General features: G+C 47.1%; 1 protein-coding gene across 2 annotated transcripts in view; it reads left to right on the top strand.

Moving 5' to 3' along the window:
* chm (CHM Rab escort protein) overlaps positions 1-22,549 on the top strand; it is a 43,050-nt gene that overhangs the window by 4,230 nt on the left and 16,271 nt on the right. The window contains exons 2-9 of one of the 2 annotated variants that reach the window (XM_071337611.1): positions 3,183-3,249; positions 3,507-3,579; positions 3,870-3,994; positions 4,248-4,596; positions 4,780-4,896; positions 5,303-5,423; positions 10,053-10,275; positions 14,509-14,586. In XM_071337611.1, the coding sequence (XP_071193712.1) occupies positions 3,183-3,249; positions 3,507-3,579; positions 3,870-3,994; positions 4,248-4,596; positions 4,780-4,896; positions 5,303-5,423; positions 10,053-10,275; positions 14,509-14,586 (1,153 nt within the window). Of the gene's footprint in view, positions 1-3,182; positions 3,250-3,506; positions 3,580-3,866; positions 3,995-4,247; positions 4,597-4,779; positions 4,897-5,302; positions 5,424-10,052; positions 10,276-14,508; positions 14,587-22,549 lie in introns of both variants that reach the window. The other variant, XM_071337610.1, reaches the window with a different exon arrangement.

Below are 22,549 nucleotides of genomic sequence, written 5' to 3'. Positions count from 1 at the left end.
GATAGTTCACCCAAAATACAAAATAACATATTGGTTTCCAGTTTGAGTTATGACAGCAATGCATGCTTTGGTTTTGTCGGGCACTGTTTCAAATGCTAACTTTTTAGCATTTGTGTCACAAAATGGAAATAAAATTACAAAAAGACGTCACCTCATTTCACCTTTTTATTTTTGGCCTGGCAGGCTAATGTGTTTCGGCAGTTATGCCTTCACCAGAGCATCCAGCATTGGATTGCATTGGATTTGTGCCACAAATGCTAAAAAGTTAGCATTTTAAACTAGGGGTGTGGCCCCCAAAAAATGCAGCGAATTCACAATTCAGATATGGTGCTGCGTACAGCCGCTAGGGGTCAGTGTAGTTCAATCTACAGCAGTCCTGGCTACTTACCAGACAGCGCTCACTTTATTGCTGTTTCCCCACCCACTCAACAACGATGGTATTAATGCAGTTTTAGGTTCTCTGTTGTGTTCCTCTCCTTGATGTTTTCAGTTGTCAGTACGTGGGACTTCGTGTCCCACTTCTCATCAATGTGATGGCTCGTTGCAGTGATGTACCACAGTGTGTTCATAGATGTCTACAATCTGTTGTTAACGTCACATATGGTGTTTGAGCGCTCGTGCTTTGTACTTGCAGAGCAATCATTGTACAATTTCTCCATCAGGGCTATCACGGTTTTTCCACATGGCATCTTCTGGTTCCAGATATGCCATTAGGGTATTGAAGCCGGCATCCTCTACAATTGACAATGGCTGCATATCAACTGCAATCATTTCTGTAATCAGTGCTGTGATTTTTCTCCCTCTGTCCCTTATTGCACTGCTGCCAGCAACGTGTTGGGTCTCACGGTGCCTCCCTTTCAGCATTGCACCTGTACTGCCACTGTAGCTCAGTTCCACCTAGCAAACGGGGGGGGGGGGGGTTCTTAAAAAAATATTCACCTAATAGCAGGAACTGCACCATCTTGTGGTCAGAACCTGGTTATATCAGGATGATAGGATGGGACATAAACACAACATCTTCTATGACTCATTTATCTGAACGGGGGGAAAAAAACTATTCACTGAGAATATATAGCACAGGATGAAGAAACAATACTCCCGAGCCGCAGCGCCATACTACTTGTCAGACATGGAAAACTAAAACTGTGTACTGGTCGGGGGTGGGATTGGCGTGGTGTGTGGGGGATTCGTGGGTAGCTTCTGACCACTTCTTTGGATTCCTCATGTCTTACTCATTGTTTGAAAAAAAGTTTGGTCCAAATCAGATCTTAGGTACTATAATTATTTAATATTATATGAATCCTATACATTTAAAATGGCCAATTTGGGATGCAATCAATTAGCTTCATTTGTCAGAGATCAAATGATTTTTCAGTAAAATAATGTTTCCCGGAATGCTTATCTTATTTTCAGAGCAATCTGAGATGGTGAGTGTCATGGTTGGCAGAAATTACACGGAACGTCCCAAACACAAAACACAATGGCGATTCAAGTCACTGGGTCATCATCTTCTTGTGTTGTAAGCTGGATGTTAAAACAAGATGGGCCTACCGCACAGGGTAAGCAAGTCTATCAACTATGAAGACTTCACAGTTAGACTGAATAGAATGGCTGGATTTCATTTGAATCCCATTTTAACAGTGTGCGTGCGTGCATGTGTGTGCGTATACGAGTGACAAGAGAAGAGGATGTGACGGGGTAGTGTTGACTGAAGTGCCTTCCCATCCTGCTCTGTCCGCTGAAGGCTTGCTAGTTTCTTTTGCCTTCCCAAGCGCTCTCAGCCAGACTATAAATAACACGTCAAATGACTTTCAAGGTGGAGAGAGAATCCATTTTGGAATGTTCTCTGAAATGAAGAGTGATTTATGATTTCATACAATTCCTGCTGAAAGCATTTTGGCTTTGCTCGGTCATCAAAGTCCTGCCGGCCCCGATCTATTATTTATCGTGAGGCCTGTCTGTGTGGCATCAGTGCTTTATGGCAGGTAATGTTTGTCTTTAGCAAACATGATGTGGAAAAATCAATACCGGACCCGATAAATGGCATTAAAAGATGGCATCGGAGGTTATTTACAGTTTTTAAAAACATCTCAAGAATGGCCTGGTGGTTAGAGATACAACGATGTCGTTTTTTTACCGCGGTGTAGTTCATTGAGAGAGTGTATTTTATACTTAAGTGTCCACTTAAATCTTTCTTTGTGCTGTCCCAACATTGATACGAGCGGACACTGGCTACCTATACTTCATGTTCTTGCATAATCCTTGGTGATGCTTACAGCTGTGTAAATCTTTGGTAGCCTATATGCCTAATGTTGAAATGGTGAGGACACAAATGGACAGAGTAGCATATGTGGAATGAGAGCGTACAGTGCCAAGGTGAAACAGTGTAAGCCTCTGGCTTTCCGTTGTGACTGAGAGATGCTCTCTGTTAAATGACACAGGCAGAGGTTTGGAAGTGGCGGCATGTACATGAGAATAAATCACTTTCCCATTGTGTGTGCGAGATGGGACAGTGCAAGGCCAGATGAGAAAGAAGAGCGATGGAGAGACCAGGATGCCTTGGTGGCTTAATGGAGTTGTTTTCTGGGCTCTATCTGTGGCACTGCCTCTCAATCTCGCTTACCCTTAACCCCTATCTCTGTGGTGTGACTCCTCTGCCTGGCCATTTTACCTTTTGTCTTCTCCAGGAAACGGAAACCTCCGGAATGAATTAGGATCTTTCTCTTGGCTAAATGAATACCAGGTGGATTTTTCCTTGATGTGCTCTTCACGTCAGAGGATAACGCTTTCTTCCCCTCGGGGCAGGAGCCATTTGTGCCGTGGGAAAACGTAGTGCTATTCAAATGGAACTCTTTATTTTATTTGATGCCTATTGTCCATGAACCTTGTTCAACTGCCAACTCCACTAGGACTCCAAATGCCCTAAGAGTCTCATTCTAGACATTTCGTTCCCATTTGACAATAGAATAAGCAATACACTAAAAGAAATACTCATCACTTCCCGATTCAGCAGGCACCGCCAATGCAGTGAATTGCTTGCCAGTAGGTTCAGGTTGGGGAAAAAGAAAATCTTAAATGAAATTGAAACGATTCCATTCAGACAAAAGCCACGTGGAAATAATGGGTTGAATGGCTTCGTCTTGGGCTTGACAATGTGTCCCCTGTCTCTGTTCCTTTTTCAGGCCTGTCTGAGTCTGTTATTGCAGCGGCATGCTCCCGTGTTGGACAGAGGGTCTTGCATGTTGACAGGTGAGTCTGAGGGCGGTGAGGTGGGTGGGTAATGATATGTTGGATTGCACTGGGGTGAGATGGTGCTCTGGTTAGGCGTTCATTCTGTGTGATTATTTTAGATACAACTTCCAAATAGCCTATTTTAAAAGTACATTCTGGAGTGAATATTTTGTCAAATTTGATTCATTTTAAAGTTACTGGTGCATGATTGTGTATGAGGCATGAACCAAGACATGACTCCAATTCTTACTTGCAATGTATGCTCAATCCTACAGGAGAAACTACTATGCTGGAAACTGGGCCAGTTTCACATTCAATGGACTGCTGTCCTGGATTGAGGAGTACAAAGTGAGTGTAGCTGTGTTTGCTATTATCTTTATAAATGTAGCACATCATCACAAAGCACGACATTGACTGATTCAACCAATGTGACTAACTGGAGGTGTGAATATAAAATGGTGCGCCTGCTTTGACCTTTTTGAGAAAGGAATGTGTTAACTGTGGTCGTCCTGAGGGTTCTTCGTGAGAGGCCTGGGTAATGGCTTCACGTTGTCCTACAGGCCGTGCGCAATATATTGTGTGCCCATTTTGGATGTCACACGTTTTCTGTAGCTGCAGCCTGTCTCCTGTGTCAGCAGGCTGGCCAGAGTGAGGAGGCTGTACAGGAGGACTGGAAGGAGAAGCTGGAGGAGGGAGAGGAGGCCCTGGCGCTCAGCTCGATGGACACGTCCATCTCCAACCTGGAAGTGTTCTGCTACGCCAGGTACCACTGAAGACAACCGGTCCCCACACACACACACACACACACACACAGGGGACAAACCTCTGCCCCACCTCTCCATTATTCTCATTTTCAATCAGTCTCCTTGATGAGGGCTTCATTTAGAATAAAGGACGACAGAAAACTCTTCCTACAGGAATTAGCTTACACGTCACTGCCAATGGCCATTTCTAGTTTTGTTTCGACACCTACAAACCTGTTTTTAATGTCCTCCTAACCTGCTTTGTGTTGGCAGTGAGGAGCCTGAGGAGGAGGTGAATGAGACTGCGGCTGCGGCCTGGTCCGTCCCTCAAACACCGGACTCAGAGGGGGAGGTAGAGAGGTGTCTGCTCGAGAGCAGTTCTGTGGAGGAGGAAGAGCCAGGGGTGGCCAGTGACGAGGCGTCTCCAGCCTCTGGACCTGATGCTGGGGCAGAGCAGACCCGGCAGGAGGGAGAGGTGCCCAGCCAGGCAGAGGAGACCCAGGGGAAGGAGCAGCAGGCCAGCCCCTCTCCAGCTGAGAGCCAACCAGAGCCCAAGAAAAAGATCACCTATACCAAGATTGTTAAGGAGGGACGGAGGTTCAACATTGACCTTGTGTCTAAGGTTGGTACAGTATATTGAGGTGTTAAAACATTGAGGGGCAATGCTCCAAAATGAACACATAGTTCTGTGTAAGTGTACTTTTCCCTGTAACCTAATGTTTCATTGACTTTAAGGCTAGACCATTTTAAATGATGCAGCTAAATGCATTCTGTTGCTTATTCGTTAAATTGTGACCGTCCCCAGCTTATGTTCTCTCGTGGCTCACTGGTGGACCTCCTCATCAAGTCCAACGTCAGCCGATACGCAGAGTTTAAAAACGTCACCCGCATCCTCACCTACCGTAACGGGAAGGTGGAACAGGTAGAGAACACACACACACACACACACACACACACACACACACACACACACACACACAGACACAGATGCAGAACTGTGATGTAAGATCTGTCAGATTTAAGTGACTTTCCGATTAATGTCAGATTAATGCTGTGGCACAAACAGCTTTTTAATCTCTGCTGAACAACATTTTAATATTATCTTCAATGTGTTTACGTTTGATTTACTGAGTGCTGGTTATGACCATCGGTTTTTAATTTGAGTACTTCAATCACTCTGCCCAAGATAGCTGTCCCATGTTTGACCCCACACACTCTCACTTCTCCCACCCCCCTGCCTTTTTATTTTTACACCTCCCTCACACAACCTCACAATTACTTTCTCTCTCCCTCTCCTTCTCTCCCCCTCCCCCCCTGGCTGTCCGCAGGTGCCCTGCTCCAGGGCTGATGTTTTTGGCAGCAAGCAGCTGACAGTGGTGGAGAAAAGGATGCTGATGAAGTTCCTCACCTTTTGCCTGGACTTTGAACAGCACCCAGAGGAATACCAGGGTAGGACCCCCCCCCCCCTCCCAGTCCTCTACCCCTGGTGATACTCCAGTCCTCTACCCCCAATGTTCTCTCCCTATCCCAGTCCTTTACCCCTGGTACTCTCTTTTCAGTGTTCTCTCTCCCTATCTCAGTCCTCTATCCCTCAGTCCTCTACTTTCTCAGTGGCGCTACAATGGATAGCAGCCGTTTTACAGGCTCCGGTCCAAATCTACTTTTGCATTGATCTGAACAGTTTTTTTTGTACATAATGTTTCCGCCATTGTTTCCTATGACCGGAAATAGCTTCTGGACATCAGAACACCAGTCACTAACCTCGATTTGGATGAAGATTTCTACTTCAAAGAGTCGGAGGCGCAGGACTTACTGCTCACCCCGGACCAGGCCACAATCATCGAGACTCTAAAAAGGTGGGCGTAAGAGAGGCTGACGTGCGGGCATCCTGACAAAACTAAGTCGGCGAGTACATACACCGCCTCTACCCTCCGTTCTATTGGTGAACGTACAATCGCTGGAGAATAAACTGGACGTGCGCCGTTCGAGATTATCACATCAACGTGACCTGAAGAACCTTAATATCCTATGTTTCTCGGAGTGGTGACTGAACAAGGACATGGATAATATGCATCTAGCAGATATTTCTTTTCATCTGCAGGACAGAATGGCATCGTCGGGTAAGCTCAAGGGGAAAGGTGTGTCTCTCTTTGGAGGACGTTTTAAGGTTCTGAATATCTCATGATAAGCTGTAGACGATATTATTTACCAAAAAAGTTTTAAATCCATCATACCTAATTTCTACCAACATGTCACCTGAGGCGAAAAAACCCCTCTAGATTGCCTTTACTCCACGCATAGAAACGCATATAAAGCTCTCTCTCGCCCTCCATTTGACAAATCTGACCATAATGCTATCCTCCTGATTCCTGCTTACAAGCAAAATTTCAAACAGGAAGTACCAGTGACGCGCTCAATACGGAAGTGGTTCGATGAATCTGATGCTCAGCTACAGGACTGTTTCACTAGCACAGACTGGAACATGTTCCAGGATTCATCCGATGGCATTGAGAGGTTTACCACATCAGTCGGCGACTTCATGAATAAGTGCATCGACGGTGTCATCCCCACGGTGACCGTATGTACATATCCCAACCAGAAGCCATGGATTACAGGCGACATCCGAACTGAGCTAAAGGGTAGAGCTGCCGCTTTCAAGGAGCGGGACACTAATCCGGACGCTTATAAGATATCCTGTTACGTCCTCCAATGAACCATCAAACAGGCAAAGCATCAATACAGAACTAGGATCGAATCCTACTACACTTGCTCTGACGCTCGTTGGATGTGGCAGGGATTGCAAACTATCACGGATTACAAAGGGAAATCCAGCCGCAAGCTGCCCAGAGACGCAAGTCTACCAGAGGAGCTAAATGCCTTCTCACTTCTAGGCAAGAAACAATGAACCATGCATGAGAGTACCAGCTGTTCCGGACAACTGTGTGATCACGCTCTCCGTAGCCGATGTGAGTAAGATCTTTAAACAGATTAACATTCACAAGGCCACAGGGCCAGACGGATTACCAGGATGCGTACTCTGAGCATGAGCTGACCAGCTGGCAAGTGTCTTCACTGACGTTTTCAACCTCTCCCTGACCCAGTCAGTAATACCAACATGTTTCAAGTAGACTACAGTAGTCCCTGTGCCCAAGAACGCCAAGGTAACCTGTCTAAATGACTATCGCCACCTTGGCACTCACATCTGTGGCCATGAAATGCTTTGAAAGACTGGTCTCAACACCATCATCCCAGACACCAAGAACCCACTCCAATTTGCATACTACCCCAACAGATGACGCAATCTCTATTTCACTCCAAACTGCCCTTTTCCACCTGGACAAGAGGAACACCTATGTGAGAATGCTGTTCACTGACTAAAGCTAAGGTAAGTTCCCTGGGACTGAACACCTCCCTCTGCAACTGGATCCTGGACTTCCTGACGGGCTCCCCCAGATCGTGAGGGTAGACAAACACATCCGCCACGCTGACCCTCAACACGGGGGCTCCTCAGGGGTGCGTGCTTAGTCACCTCCTGTAATCCCTGTTTACCCATGACTGAGAGGCTGCGCACGACTCCAACAACATCATTAAGTTTACCGAGGACACAATGGTGGAAGGCCTGACCACCGATGATGATGAGACCTGGCAGTGTGAGGCCAGGACAACAACCTCTCCCTCAACATCAGCAAGACAAAGGAGCTGATCGTGGACTACAGGAAACGGAGGGCTGAGCACGCCCCATTCACCTCGGGGCTGTAGTGGAGCGGGTCGAGAGCTTCAAGTTCCTCGGTGTCCACATCAATAAGGATCTATCATGGTCCACACACCAACAAAGTCGTTAAGAGGGCACAACAACGCCTCTTCTCCAGGAGTCTGAAAAGATTTGGCATGGGTCTTCAGATCCTCAATGTTTTACAGCTGCACCATTGAGAGCATCTTGACAGGCTGCATCACTGCTTGGTATGGCAACTGCTTGTCATCCGATTGCAAAAACAATCGGGTAGTGCGTATGGCCCAGTACATCACTGAGGCCAAGCTCCCTGCAATTCAGGACCTCTATACCAGGCGGTGTCAGAGGAAGGCCTTAGAAATTGTCAGACTCCAGCCACCCAATTCATAGACTGTTCTCTCTGCAACAGCACAGCAAGCCGTGCCGATGCACCAAGTCTGGAACCAACAGGACCCTGATCAGCTTCTATCCCCAAGCCATATGACTGCTAAATAGTTAGTCCATGTAGCTATTTGGTTAGCTATTTAACTATCTGCATTCACCCTTTTTGCACAAACTTTTTTTACTCATCACATACTCTGCTGCTACTGTTTATCTGCCACTTTACTCTTAGTTATGTGTACATACTGTATCTACCTCAATTACCTCGTATCCCCTGCAAATCAACTCTGTACTGGTACCCCGTGTATATAGTCAAGTTATCATTACTCATTGTGTGTTTATTATGACTTTTATTACGTGTTTTAATTTTCTATACTGAACAAAAATATCAACGCAACAATTTCAACGATTTTACAGAGTTACAGTTCAAATGAGGAAATCAGTCAATTTAAATAAATTCATTAGGCCCTAATCTATGGATTCCACATGACTGGGAATACAAATATGGAGATGTTGGTCACAGATACCTTCAATAAAAAAAATAGGTAGGGGGCATTAATCAGAAAGCCAGTCAGTAGCAGGTGTGACCACCATTTGCCTCATGCAGCGCGACACATCTTCTCATAGAGTTGATCAGGCTGTTGATTGTGGAATGCTGTCCCACTCCTTCAATGGCTGTGCGAAGTTGCTGGATATTGGTGGGAACACGCTGTCGTACATGTCGATCCAATCCAGAGAATCCCAAACATGCTCAATGAGTGACATGTCTGGTGATACCAAGAATTGTGTAGATATCCTTGCGACGTGGGGCTGTGCATTATTATGCTGAAACATGAGGTGATGGCGGCGGATGAATGGCACAACAATGAGCTTCAGGATCTTGGTATCTCTGTGCGTTCAAATTGCCATCGGTAAAATGCAATTGTGTTCGTTTCCCGTAGCTTATGCCTGCCCATACCATAACCCCACCGCCACCATGGGGCACTCTGTTCAAAACGTTGACATCAGCAAACCACTCGTCCACACAACGCCATACTGCTGTCTGCCATCTGCCCGGTACAGTTGAAACCTGGATTAATCTGTGAAGAGCACACTTCTCCATGGTGCCAGTGGCCAACGGAAGTGAACATTTCCCCGCTGAAGTCGGTTACGTCTCTGAACTGCAGTCATGTCATGACCCTGGTGAGGACAATGAGCATACCTGGAACAGTTTCTGACAGTTTGTGCAGAAATTCTTTGGTTGTGCAAACCCATCAGCTGTCCGGGTGGCTGGTCTCAGACGATCCCGCAGGTGAAGAAGCCAGATGTGGAGGTCCTGCGCTGCCGCATGCTCCATGGTCGGTTGGACGTACTGCCAAATTCTTTAAAATGACATTGGAGGTGGCTTGTGCTAGAGAAATGAACATTAAATCATCTGGCAACAGCTCTGGTGGACATTCCTGCAGTCAGTATGCCAATTGCATGCTCCCTCAACTTGAGACATCTGTGGCATTGTGTTGTGTAACAAAACGGCACATTTTAGAATAGCCTTTTATTGTCCGCGGCACAAGGCGCACCTATGTAATGATCATGTCGTTTAATCAGCTTCTTGATATGCCACACTTGTCAGGTGGATGTATTATCTTGGCAAAGGAGAAGTGCTCACGAACAGCGTCGTAAACACATTTTTGCCCAACATTTGAGAGAAATAAGCTTTTTTTTGTGTATGGACAACCTCTGGGATCTTTTATTTCAGCTCATGAAACATGGGACTAAGACTTTACATGTTGCGTTTATATTTTTGTTCAGTGTGGATTTTTAAAATATTTTCTTTCTCTCTGCATTGTTGAGAAGGGCCTGTAAGTAAGCATTTCACTTAACTCTAAACCTGTTGTTTATGAAGCATGTGACAAATAACATTTGGTTTGATGATTTGATCTCTCTCCATCTTAGGCCTCTCCCTCACTCCTACCTTCTCTCCTCTCCAGACTTCTCGGAGCATTCCTTCTGGGACTTCCTGCAGACCAAGAAGCTGACGGAGAACCTGCAGCATTTCATCCTTCACTCCATTGCCATGGTGATCCCGGAGGTGTGCACGGTGGAAGGCCTGAGAGCCACGCAGCACTTCCTGCGTTGTCTGGGGCGCTACGGCAACACGCCCTTCCTGTTCCCCCTCTACGGCCTGGGGGAGATCCCTCAGTGCTTCTGCAGGTCAGTTGTTCCTCATGTCTGGGTGTACCTCGCACCACTGGTACATGATGTTGAGTCTATCCTACTGTACATAACAACATTTACACACGACTATAAAGTCACTGAATTCCAACTATGTGTTTGGATTGGGGGCCAGACCTGTATTGACAGGATACTAGAGATGGGAGGTGATTAGGGGAATGGGGATGAGACCTGGGTTTGTGCTCTGACTCCGAGGCTCTCTGCTCCGCCGGGCTCTGTGATGGCAGCTTTTAGCACTGCAGGTCTTCAGGGAGCTCTCCTGTGAAACTGTAGCACTTAGAGCCGAGTGAGCTTCAGGAAGTGTCCCCCACGGCTGCTGCTCATACTGCTGCAGGGGCCATGGCGGCTCACAGCCAGGCAATGGGAGAACAGCTCCCCAAAGGACGTGGATGCAGCTGGATATAGCTTAGCCTTGAACACTTGTCTCGGGGTCATGCATATGACTCTGCCTGCCTGCCTGCATGCGTTTCCATCCTCTGAATGGGAGATATCCACACCATGGCGGTGTGTTGAGCTGAATGCATGGGTGCCAACATCCCGAGCGGCGCTGCGCATACGACAGAGCAGCCTTGACCCTGGAGATGGAAGGTGATGTTCTTTTGCAGCTGCAGTGCTGTCAAAGTCAGTGCCATGTCGCCGATCTATCTGCGACGCAATCAATTTGCATCGAACTATAATCCATCATGGAGAATGGCTGCACACCTCACGGTACAGAGGCGTAATAACACAGACCAGGTTCGAACCTTAAATGAATCATGTTGGAATTGAGGGCAATATGTGCTTGAGCTGTGTAATGCATTTATTCCCTGAGAAACTGGATTTGGTTGAAGCAATTATTGCAGAATTGTTGCTTTATTATAATCAACGTTTTTTCTTTCTTCTTCCTATATTGTTCTAGCAATTCATAGACAATTATGAATACATAGTTAGAGCAACAGAATGGAGCCATGTCTTGCTCGTCTGCTTTTACCTGTCAGAGTACATGTAGAGACAACTCCAACATGTAGGAGATGGAGGTTGGATTCATCTTCTAGCTGACTTTTTAGAATTTTAATAAAGGTCCTCTGCTCGAGGCTCAGTCATTTGCATATTTGATTCCCACTCCTTCCCCCTAATCTACTCCTCCGACGTTCAGATAAGCAAGGTAAAGAGCCGACACATGATCACACCTGTCTGTCGCCGCACAACTCTCGCTCTTCGCTCCCTCTTAGTGGCAGTGAATATCTGTTGTTCATGCGTACTGGATTGCCATGTCTTTATTTTTGTTCTACAGGTGATAACAGTTGGAATTGAGCCGTTACTTTAACCTCCCTAGTTTTATATTTTTGGAATAAAAACGTAACGCCTCACCTTGAGTTCAAACCCTGACTCTGTTGGTCTGTAGTCGAGGTCATTTTGTTCTCAGTGTCTCCTCCCAGACAGTGTAGGTAGCTAAGGTTCCAACGTGTGTGTTTTTTGGAACGTTAGAACGGTGAAGAAGTGGATGGAGAGAACAAGGAGAAGCAGTAGAAAATGTCTGCTGGGTAAGGTGGAGTCTGAAAGTGATGAACAAAAGAAGCGGGGTAGGGAGTCCGAGGTAGAGGGAGAAAAAGTATTTGAGAGCGGTGTGAGGGGTGGTAGGGAGGCGGGATCATCCATCAATGTGATACCTGCCTTGCAGGTGATGGATGGATAGATGGCCGTGCAAACTCAATAATGCTCACTCTCTCAGGTTATTCACAGATCAGCGAGCAGCACTGCTAATAAAGTGATGAAATGCTTTTGTGTCCTTGCCTGGATTATTCCTCAAGTTTTGACAGGGAAGACTCTTTTTAATTTCTAAATAACCTTTGGCGCTTTGACTGCAGTAGTCCGTCTTCTGCCTCTGTCCCTCGCACCGTTCTATGGCGTGTGACCGCGGTGGTGGTGGGGGGGGGGGGTGTGTAAGACCTCCATTCATTTACCCTGAAAAAGAATTTGGCCGTGACACGCTTTGATTTGCATGCCGTGTTGCCACGCTCCAATCAGACAGCAGTCGGAATGAAACAGATTGAGAGGATGGGGAAATGCATTAATTAGTGCAGATGATTGTCTGTTGAGCATTCAGTCACAGATCATATTTCCTCATCTTTTTTTTCCACTCACGGAGCAATAAACATCTAATTTATTCGGATCCAACAGGATTTAATTTTGTGCTGAAGGCCTCGCCAGGCGGCATGGTGCTTTGTTTTCTTTTAATTATTGGCCAACCATTAGCCCCCCACTCTGCCTCCCAGCTCCCCAGATTACAGCAGAGTCTTCCAGCAATGATTTTGACAGGTAAGTGCTCTGTGTACGCACTGTAATTTTGTTTGTTTAGCGTGTCCTGGACATGGTGAGGATTTATTGTCCACGTCCGTGACTGCCGGTAAAACCCTCTGAAAACCATCTGAAATCCTCCCCAGGACCCTTTTTAAAACCTCCCACCCTTTCCTCCTGCTTGGCCGTGGTGGAAGGATGCATGCATCTACAGAACCTGCAGCTTCTCTTCCACCGGGTCTTCTAAGGGTTGAGTCGGGGCTTAGTTCAGCCCTGGAACATCTACAGGAGACCCAACGTGAGTTTCAGGAGACCCAAAGTGAGCTTGAAGCACACGGTATTGCTAAGCAGTGCTCCTCAATACACCCACGCTCTCGTACACTTTTAGATTTATCTCTGAACTGTAAAGGAAGCGAATGGATCATTTTTCGAGCATTTCTCCATCTGAGGAGGAGGTTTGCACAGCACTTGCTGGCCCTACAGGTTTGTCGAAGGTTGAGAGAAACACCCCCGGACGTCAATGTCATGACTGAGAGATGAGATGAGAAGTCTAGCGAACACTGCAGCGATTCAAGACCTAGAGGTGGACACGTCCAGTGTAAACTTGTAAATGCATTCTCTGCCATCATCTAAGGTATGGGATTGAGTTGTCAAGAAAATGAGGACTGCCAGCCTTTTTAAGGCTGTTCTATTTATTTCTGCCTTGCTTGAGATACTGCCGCTAGAGCCTCGAGCTTATTTCTGCTCTTGTTACATTACCTTTTAATTACAGAAATAACTAGTTGGAGGCAGTTGTTTTGTATGAGAGGGGAGAGGAGGGTTGTCGAAGATTTATTTTGGATGTGACCTTCTCCACACTAGCTACAGCTGTAATCAGTGGAATTAATAGCGTAATCAAATTATACACAAACTCATAAATCATCGCCGAGCGCACTGTCACGGAGTTCGGCTATTAATGGCCCCTATTGTTTTGCCACCGTATTAAAAAATCACGTCCCCTGATTCCCGCCTTGATAGGAACTGAAATGCCATTTAGAGGCTATAAAGACCGGGGGCTCAGAGGGGTCCCAGATTTTCACAACTGTTAATTTAGCAGCGATGCAGAGTGATGTCGCAGATGCCAAAGGGGGGGGCGGGGGGCGAGTCAGGGCCGGCCGTGCTTCAGCGGCGCCTTTTCAGCCGGGGGATGGCATCATTGGGACAGACAGCGGCCAGTTAATTAGAGTAATATCAGCTTAAACGTCTGTCAGTTAGGGTTAATGACATCAAAAGGGGTTCCCTGGCGTCTGAATGGGGTTCTGTAGAGGCCATGCGATGGGCCTGGATGATTGCCTGTGAGTTTTATTCTCTTGATGTTTTATTAAGATGCCATGTCTGGTAATTCATCTATGGGGCAGGTACAAACCTTTTTAGGAGCAACGGTGGTGGTTGTCTGTGAGGTAGGCGTGTCTTGGTCCCTCCTCTCCATTCCTCCCTCTGTTTTCTCTCGACCTGCTCTCCCCAGTCCGTCACAGCTGGCAGAGCTCCCTTAAACCCCAGCCATCTCTCTCCGTTATTCCCACTGTGTTGAAAGAGCCAGTGCCAGGCTCATAGACCTGTGCTGTCTGTATGCAGCTGCGTCTCTGTGGGTGGAGCACACATTAACCTGGCCAAAGCACACGGTCTGCACTGTGTTCGCCACTGTTTTACTTAAAAGTAATTCAACCCAAGTATACTTGATTTTTGCAAAGTTTTGCCAAAGCAAGGATCATCCACAGTTTTTATATGTAATTGTCACCACATTAAGTCGTTTGAGGTGATTTGAAAAAAGTTACATTTATTTGTCAAATACACATTTTGGAGTATTTTATAATGCATTGCAGTGAATATCCTATATGTTTATTCACTGACTGGCCACTGTCTTAAAGACTTGTCTCTCTTGTGTATTTTTCTCAGGATGTGTGCTGTCTTTGGAGGGATCTATTGTCTTCGCCACTCAGTTCAGTGTCTGGTTCTGGACAAGGAGTCCGGCAAGTGAGTATTCCATCGCCCAATTCACCACAACACACACACACCAGTCCTCTCCCCTCCCCCCTCCACAATAAAGAAGTGTGAGAACAAAAAAAGTGAGAACAAAGCAGTAAAAGAGAGATGGATTTGTGTTCAGGGCTGAGATAACAAAAAAGCTGCCCTGTTCTCGTCAAGCCCCTTTGTTCCAGCCCTCCAATCAGGGAGCAACCTCGATTAGAAGTAATTTGTGTATGTGGTCCTCCAAAACAAGGAAAGAAGAGGGGGTCCGGAATATAGATACGAAATTAATTCTCTGGGAGACGGGAGAACCAAACCCCCCCCCCCCCCCCCCCCACCTGAAGCAGCCAAGCTCGGAAGACAAATCACAGGCCCTGCCACTTGGGCTGGCGATGAGTGATGCTGGTTTTTCCTCGTGGCCTTACCTCCACTAATTGATTTTCATCTGAAGACAAAAAAGCCCTCTGTTACTGCCTCTTAAAAAATGAGAGTTCATCTCCAGTCTCCCTTGATTAATCTGCGCTGATAATGTGCGTCAGGCCCTACTAGAAAGCCCTTTTAATGAGTTTCAAAGGTAGATTGTTGTCATAAACTAGGTTAGATTAGGTTTTTTTCTTTTTTTTTTGGAAGGCTCGATATTGAGATTCTTTCATCTTGGTGGTGGGTGACCCTGGGGGCCAGGAATCTTGTGGTGGAGCAGCGTCGTGAGGAGTAATACTGTATGTGCTCTCTCTCTAATACTCGGCCCAAAGACTGAAACTCCCAGCCCCTGTCTCTACAGCCGGTCTCTGATGTTGGCCATTGGGGAAATACTGCCTTCTGGGACCTCAGACTGGAAAGTGCAGTTCCTTTGATAATGTGTCCCTCTTTGTGCAAAATGCTAATGGTACTCAAGTCTTTGGTTACGGCTCTCTTTTTTCATTTGACGTATCCACGTGCAGCCGGTTGGGATTTCCTAGAGTGCTCGTGGTTCATGGTTTTTATCTACTTACTACCCAGGGCTCTGCGAAGCCTAATGCGCGCCACACACTGACTGGTCCCCTCTAGTCAGAAGCGCCATTTTTAACACATTGACACGTGCAAAGTCAATGGCAAGCGCTAAAAGCACAGACCCGAGTCAGAACCAGCCGCGGTCTCTCCTAGTTTTCTGTGTGAACGGCGTTTCAGGTTGGAGCTGATCCAATGCCATGTCAGTCAGCGCTCGAGAGAAGTCCATAAAGGAGCGGTGAGGCGTGGCCGAGAGGGCCGCGCCGTTCTCCACGTGCGCCGCATAGGTGTCCACTCTGCTCCTTGTTCCAAGGCAAGCCTAATACATCATCAGTGGGGAAAAAAGTTTTGTGAAGGTGGGGGTGGGGGGATAAACTGGCAAGGTGTCTGCCAGGCTGAACAATGATTTTAATTTCCCCGGCGTCATAAATTACCTCCTTATGTCTCCTCTTATTACATACATAAAGCTGAAAAGGGTAGAGGGAGATTAATAATGCAGCATCAGCAGTGGATGATGTGACCTAACATCCCAGCTGCCACTCGTCTGTCCTGTCCTGGACCTGCTCCTCCACACTACTACAGCAGACACCTGCACCGCCTGTCTGTCCGCCTGTCTGTCTGTCTCTCCTGACTCCACTGACCAGCCGCTTCACTCCTGTCACTATCCATCCCTTAGTCTTAATGCGCTTTGATCCTAGTCACTTCCAACAGAGGAGAACTTGCCTGCGACAGTAAGTCATGTGTGGGAGGGGGGGGGGGGTTAGTTTGTTTCACTTGGCCGAAGTAAAGAGTTCCTTCCAGTTGAGATGTTTATCAACGCATAACTGTGCATGGCTGTGTATAAGGCTGTGACCATGATTGCTATGTGTATGACCTGCGTGCTTTATGAATACTGTTTATGAACTACAGTTCTGATCAATAAAGCCTGCCGTGGCCTTGTGGGTAGGGGGGCGGTAATCATCAGTTCCAAGCTGGACCTTACCTTTTTTATGTCTCGGCTCAGGTTATGCCTGCAGGTGTGCGGATGACAGGGGATATACATTTAGTGTTGAAACACATTTACTTTATCCTCCTGTTTAAGATGAAAATATTAGTTCTGTTTATTTAGATATATTGCACTCGTGAAGGTACTTTCCAGGATGTGCCATTTTTTTCTGCTTCAAAAAACTGTGTGTTCTCTCAGGGATGTGAAGGTTGTGGCCTGTATCCCGTCTCCTATATCCCATATCCCACTCCATTGGTTTGGGATTGATTTGAACTGCCAGCTCCCACTGCCAGGCCTCCTCCTAGTAAATAAATCTTCATTTACATAAACAGTCCATCCTGCAGTCAATCTCTCCTAGGTGAGGATTATTCGGAGGGGTGCGGTTTGGAGGGGGGTGGGAGCGAGCGTTTTGGAGTGCCGCTTGCCTTCTCCTTTATTGTGTTGTGAAAGTCCATTTCAAGGATGTCACCCCAAGCCCATTAGTTTGGATAATGAGCCCTATAAAGCACATTTATAACTCTTGACATAACAAGCAGACAGATTCCCCACCGTGCCCCCTCTGTCGGAGAGGAGCAACGCAGGAAGGTCACACTGCTGCTGCCCAGGACTGGGGGCTCAGAGAGCCTCGCCTCCCCTCATCCTGCCTCTCCTAGCCTCACCTCGCTCACACTGGCTAACTCACAGATTGCACCAATCTGGCCAATGGTTTGGGTTCTGTTTTGGGCTTGCATTGTTTGTACAAAAAAAAGAGAACGTATTCAACTCTGGCTTTTCTTACAAAGATTAATGAATCAGCCCAGGCCATTTGTATTTGTTTCGACGGTGGTGCATTGAGAAGCTGCCAAAACAATCCTTCTCTTTTGTGCTGGACTATAGGCTGTAATGTTCTGAGGCACAGATGCCAACTGTTTTCCCTTTCTTGACAAAGGTCATTAATTAATACCATCTCATGAAGCGTACAGCTCATGTCGGTAAAGGTGTTTGGTATAACAATGGAGTGTTTATTTTTGTGTTGGCAATTTTTTTCCCGGACTGAACGTCCCGACGCTTCGGATCATGTTCTGCGCATGTGTTTATTTGTTTATTCTCTACTTTACGCACAGTCTCTGCTCTACTGGGGCGGCAGGTAGCCTAGTGGTTAAAGCGTTGGGCCAGTAAACGAAAGGTTGCTGGATCAAATCCCCAAGCTGACAAGGTAAAAATCTGTCATTCTGCCCCTGAACAAGGCAGTTACCCACTGTACCCTGTAAATAAGAATCTGTTCTTAACTGACTTACGTAGTTAAATAAAGGTACAATTTAAATTTAAAAAAATACTCGTAGAGAACAGGCTACTCTGGGGAATGGTTCTCAAATAATAATAAATAATGAAGTTAGATCAAAGCTGAATCAATGTCTGCAAGATCACACAATGACAGAATATAAATTTTTCTTTCATATGGCCAAAACTCAACAGCGCGCACCACTAGGCAAAATACACAGTTTGTTCAAGGGAAATTTCACAATTTTTCAAAATGTGAAAATGGCTTTTCTATGGTTTGTAGTAAAAAAATATATAGAGGAAAACAGGTGTTTCCAATGACATCAACTACCAATTAGCAGGCAATGCCTACTCGTAATTAGTTCAAATCATGAAGCATTAGTGTTTCTATCTTTTTTCCCCACAAAACATAGAAACGTGTCATTTTCACATATGTTGATGCTGGAGGTGATGAATATGAAGTAGAAATGTAGAGAAATGTCCCTTTAACACAATATGCTAAAACGTGTGCTCCCTGTACATCATTCAAAACAACACTATACGCTACTTCGGAACAACACTGTATAACTCCAGATCTAAATGCATATCCCCATGAAAAAGATTGAGATCAAATGGATGGTATGTAGATGCTGCATGGACGTTTCACTGGTAAAACCTGGAAGAATTATCATTCATGATTGACTGTGAGAAATGTGAAGGGAAGGAGACCAAAGAAATGTGTCCGTAATGTATAGGTAAAGAAGCACATGCACAGAACTTGATCCCGAACATGCGCAGAAGCTTTGGGACCTTTTTAATCCAGGGGGAAAAAGGGTCAGGGACAAGTCGTATCCGTAGCCACTCAACGGTTGCAAATCAAAACCGCATCTGCAGACTTAAGCAACACATTTATGGCATACTCCTGAGGACCAGTATACGCCCACACCATTCTGTTCACGGGTTGACTCATAAGCCACAGGCCCCGCTGTTAAATCCGTGGGGCGGGTTTAGGGTCATGAAATATTGTGTGGATGAAGGGCGGCTGGTAGGTGGTGGGCGGGTTGAATAAAGAGAAAACGATGCATAAAAAAAAATCCAGAAATGTATAGTGTTAGTGCAATTCATATCTATAGGCTACATTGAGGTTTTTCTTTCATTATTTTTATCTGGCATTCGTGTGTAAGCCTAACCTTTAGGGCCTAACTGTATGAGTGCCAAATACACGCCAATCACCAAATGCTTTTGGGACTTAGGCAGAAAAAGTTCACGTCGTCCCACTAAGGCAAATAGGACAAATTGGGAACTGTACATTTTCTCTATTTACATTTAATTTACATTTAAGTCATTTAGCAGACGCTCTTATCCAGAGCGACTTACAAATTGGTGCATTCACCTTATGATATCCAGTGGAACAACCACTTTACAATAGTGCATCTAACTCTTTTAAGGGGGGGGGGGGGTTAGAAGGATTACTTTATCCTATCCTAGGTATTCCTTAAAGAGGTGGGGTTTCAGGTGTCTCCGGAAGGTGGTGATTGACTCCGCTGACCTGGCGTCGTGAGGGAGTTTGTTCCACCATTGGGGTGCCAGAGCAGCGAACAGTTTTGACTGGGCTGAGCGGGAACTGTACTTCCTCAGAGGTAGGGAGGCGAGCAGGCCAGAGGTGGATGAACGCAGTGCCCTTGTTTGGGTGTAGGGCCTGATCAGAGCCTGAAGGTACGGGGGTGCCGTTCCCCTCACAGCTCCGTAGGCAAGCACCATGGTCTTGTAGCGGATGCGAGCTTCAACTGGAAGCCAGTGGAGAGAGCGGAGGAGCGGGGTGACGTGAGAGAACTTGGGAAAGTTGAACACCAGACGGGCTGCGGCGTTCTGGATGAGTTGTAGGGGTTTAATGGCACAGGCAGGGAGCCCAGCCAACAGCGAGTTGCAGTAATCCAGACGGGAGATGACAAGTGCCTGGATTAGGACCTGCGCCGCTTCCTGCGTGAGGCAGGGTCGTACTCTGCGAATGTTGTAGAGCATGAACCTACAGGAACGGGTCACCGCCTTGATGTTAGTTGAGAACGACAGGGTGTTGTCCAGGATCACGCCAAGGTTCTTAGCACTCTGGGAGGAGGACACAATGGAGTTGTCAACCGTGATGGCGAGATCATGGAACGGGCAGTCCTTCCCCGGGAGGAAGAGCAGCTCCGTCTTGCCGAGGTTCAGCTTGAGGTGGTGATCCGTCATCCACACTGATATGTCTGCCAGACATGCAGAGATGCGATTCACCACCTGGTTATCAGAGGGGGGAAAGGAGAAGATTAATTGTGTGTCGTCTGCATAGCAATGATAGGAGAGACCATGTGAGGATATGACAGAGCCAAGTGACTTGGTGTATAGCGAGAATAGGAGAGGGCCTAGAACAGAGCCCTGGGGGACACCAGTGGTGAGAGCACGTGGTGCGGAGACAGATTCTCGCCACGCCACCTGGTAGGAGCGACCTGTCAGGTAGGACGCAATCCAAGCGTGGGCCGCGCCGGAGATGCCCAGCTCGGAGAGGGTGGAGAGGAGGATCTGATGGTTCACAGTATCAAAGGCAGCCGATAGGTCTAGAAGGATGAGAGCAGAGGAGAGAGAGTTAGCTTTAGCAGTGCGGAGCGCCTCCGTGACACAGAGAAGAGCAGTCTCAGTTGAATGACTAGTCTTGAAACCTGACTGATTTGGATCAAGAAGGTCATTCTGAGAGAGATAGCAGGAGAGCTGGCCAAGGACGGCACGTTCAAGAGTTTTGGAGAGAAAAGAAAGAAGGGATACTGGTCTGTAGTTGTTGACATCGGAGGGATCGAGTGTAGGTTTTTTCAGAAGGGGTGCAACTCTCGCTCTCTTGAAGACGGAAGGGACGTAGCCAGCGGTCAAGGATGAGTTGATGAGCGAGGTGAGGTAAGGGAGAAGGTCTCCGGAAATGGTCTGGAGAAGAGAGGAGGGGATAGGGTCAAGCGGGCAGGTTGTTGGGCGGCCGGCCGTCACAAGACGCGAGATTTCATCTGGAGAGAGAGGGGAGAAAGAGGTCAAAGCACAGGGTAGGGCAGTGTGAGCAGAACCAGCGGTGTCGTTTGACTTAGCAAACGAGGATCGGATGTCGTCGACCTTCTTTTCAAAATGGTTGACAAAGTCATCAGCAGAGAGGGAGGAGGGGGGAGGAGGGGGAGGAGGATTCAGGAGGGAGGAGAAGGTGGCAAAGAGCTTCCTAGGGTTAGAGGCAGATGCTTGGAATTTAGAGTGGTAGAAATTGGCTTTAGCAGCAGAGACAGAAGAGGAGAATGTAGAGAGGAGGGAGTGAAAGGATGCCAGGTCCGCAGGGAGGCGAGTTTTCCTCCATTTCCGCTCGGCTGCCCGGAGCCCTGTTCTGTGAGCTCGCAATGAGTCGTCGAGCCACGGAGCAGGAGGGGAGGACCGAGCCGGCCTGGAGGATAGGGGACATAGAGAGTCAAAGGATGCAGAAAGGGAGGAGAGGAGGGTTGAGGAGGCAGAATCAGGAGATAGGTTGGAGAAGGTTTGAGCAGAGGGAAGAGATGATAGGATGGAAGAGGAGAGAGTAGCGGGGGAGAGAGAGCGAAGGTTGGGACGGCGCGATACCATCCGAGTAGGGGCAGTGTGGGAAGTGTTGGATGAGAGCGAGAGGGAAAAGGATACAAGGTAGTGGTCGGAGACTTGGAGGGGAGTTGCAATGAGATTAGTGGAAGAACAGCATCTAGTAAAGATGAGGTCAAGCGTATTGCCTGCCTTGTGAGTAGGGGGGGAAGGTGAGAGGGTGAGGTCAAAAGAGGAGAGGAGTGGAAAGAAAGAGGCAGAGAGGAATGAGTCAAAGGTAGACGTGGGGAGGTTAAAGTCACCCAGAACTGTGAGAGGTGAGCCATCCTCAGGAAAGGAACTTATCAGGGCGTCAAGCTCATTGATGAACTCTCCAAGGGAACCTGGAGGGCGATAAATGATAAGGATGTTAAGCTTGAAAGGGCTGGTAACTGTGACAGCATGGAATTCAAAGGAGGCGATAGACAGATGGGTCAGGGGAGAAAGAGAGAATGTCCACTTGGGAGAGATGAGGATCCCAGTGCCACCACCCCGCTGACCAGAAGCTCTCGGGGTGTGCGAGAACACGTGGGCAGACGAGGAGAGAGCAGTAGGAGTAGCAGGTTATTTGCGGGTTAGAATCGGGTGCAGGCCTCCGATTTTCACTCGCATACAACTGAGTGTACAAAACATTAGGAACACCTTCCTAATATTGAGTTGCGCCCTCAGAACAGCCTCAATTTGTCGGGGCATGGACTCTACAAGGTGTCGAAAGCGTTCCGCAGGGATGCTGGCCCATGTTGACTCCAATGCTTCCCGCAGATGTGTCTAGATGGCTGGATGTCCTTTGGGTGGTGGACCAGTCTTGATACACACGGGAAACTGTTGAGCATGAAAAACCCATCAGCGTTGCAGTTCTTGACACATTCAAACCGGTGTGCCTGGCACTTGTTACCATACCCCGTTCAAAGGCACTTCAATCTTTTGTCTTGCCCATTCACCCTCTGAATGGCACACATATACAATCCATGTCGCAATTGTCTCAAGGCTTAAAAATCCTTCTTTAACTTGTCTCCTCCCCTTCATCTACACTGATTTGAAGTGGATTTAACATGTGACATCAATAAGGGATCACAGCTTTCAACTATATTCACCTTGTCAGTCTATGTCATGGAAAGAGTTTATAGGTGGGCAGTTGCAGATGGG

The sequence above is a fragment of the Salvelinus alpinus genome, chromosome 13 (genome assembly GCF_045679555.1).
Source record: "Salvelinus alpinus chromosome 13, SLU_Salpinus.1, whole genome shotgun sequence".
NCBI classification, from domain to species: domain Eukaryota; kingdom Metazoa; phylum Chordata; class Actinopteri; order Salmoniformes; family Salmonidae; genus Salvelinus; species Salvelinus alpinus.
The sequence above is the reverse complement of the archived record's forward strand: the minus strand, read 5'-3'. Positions and strand labels throughout refer to the sequence as shown.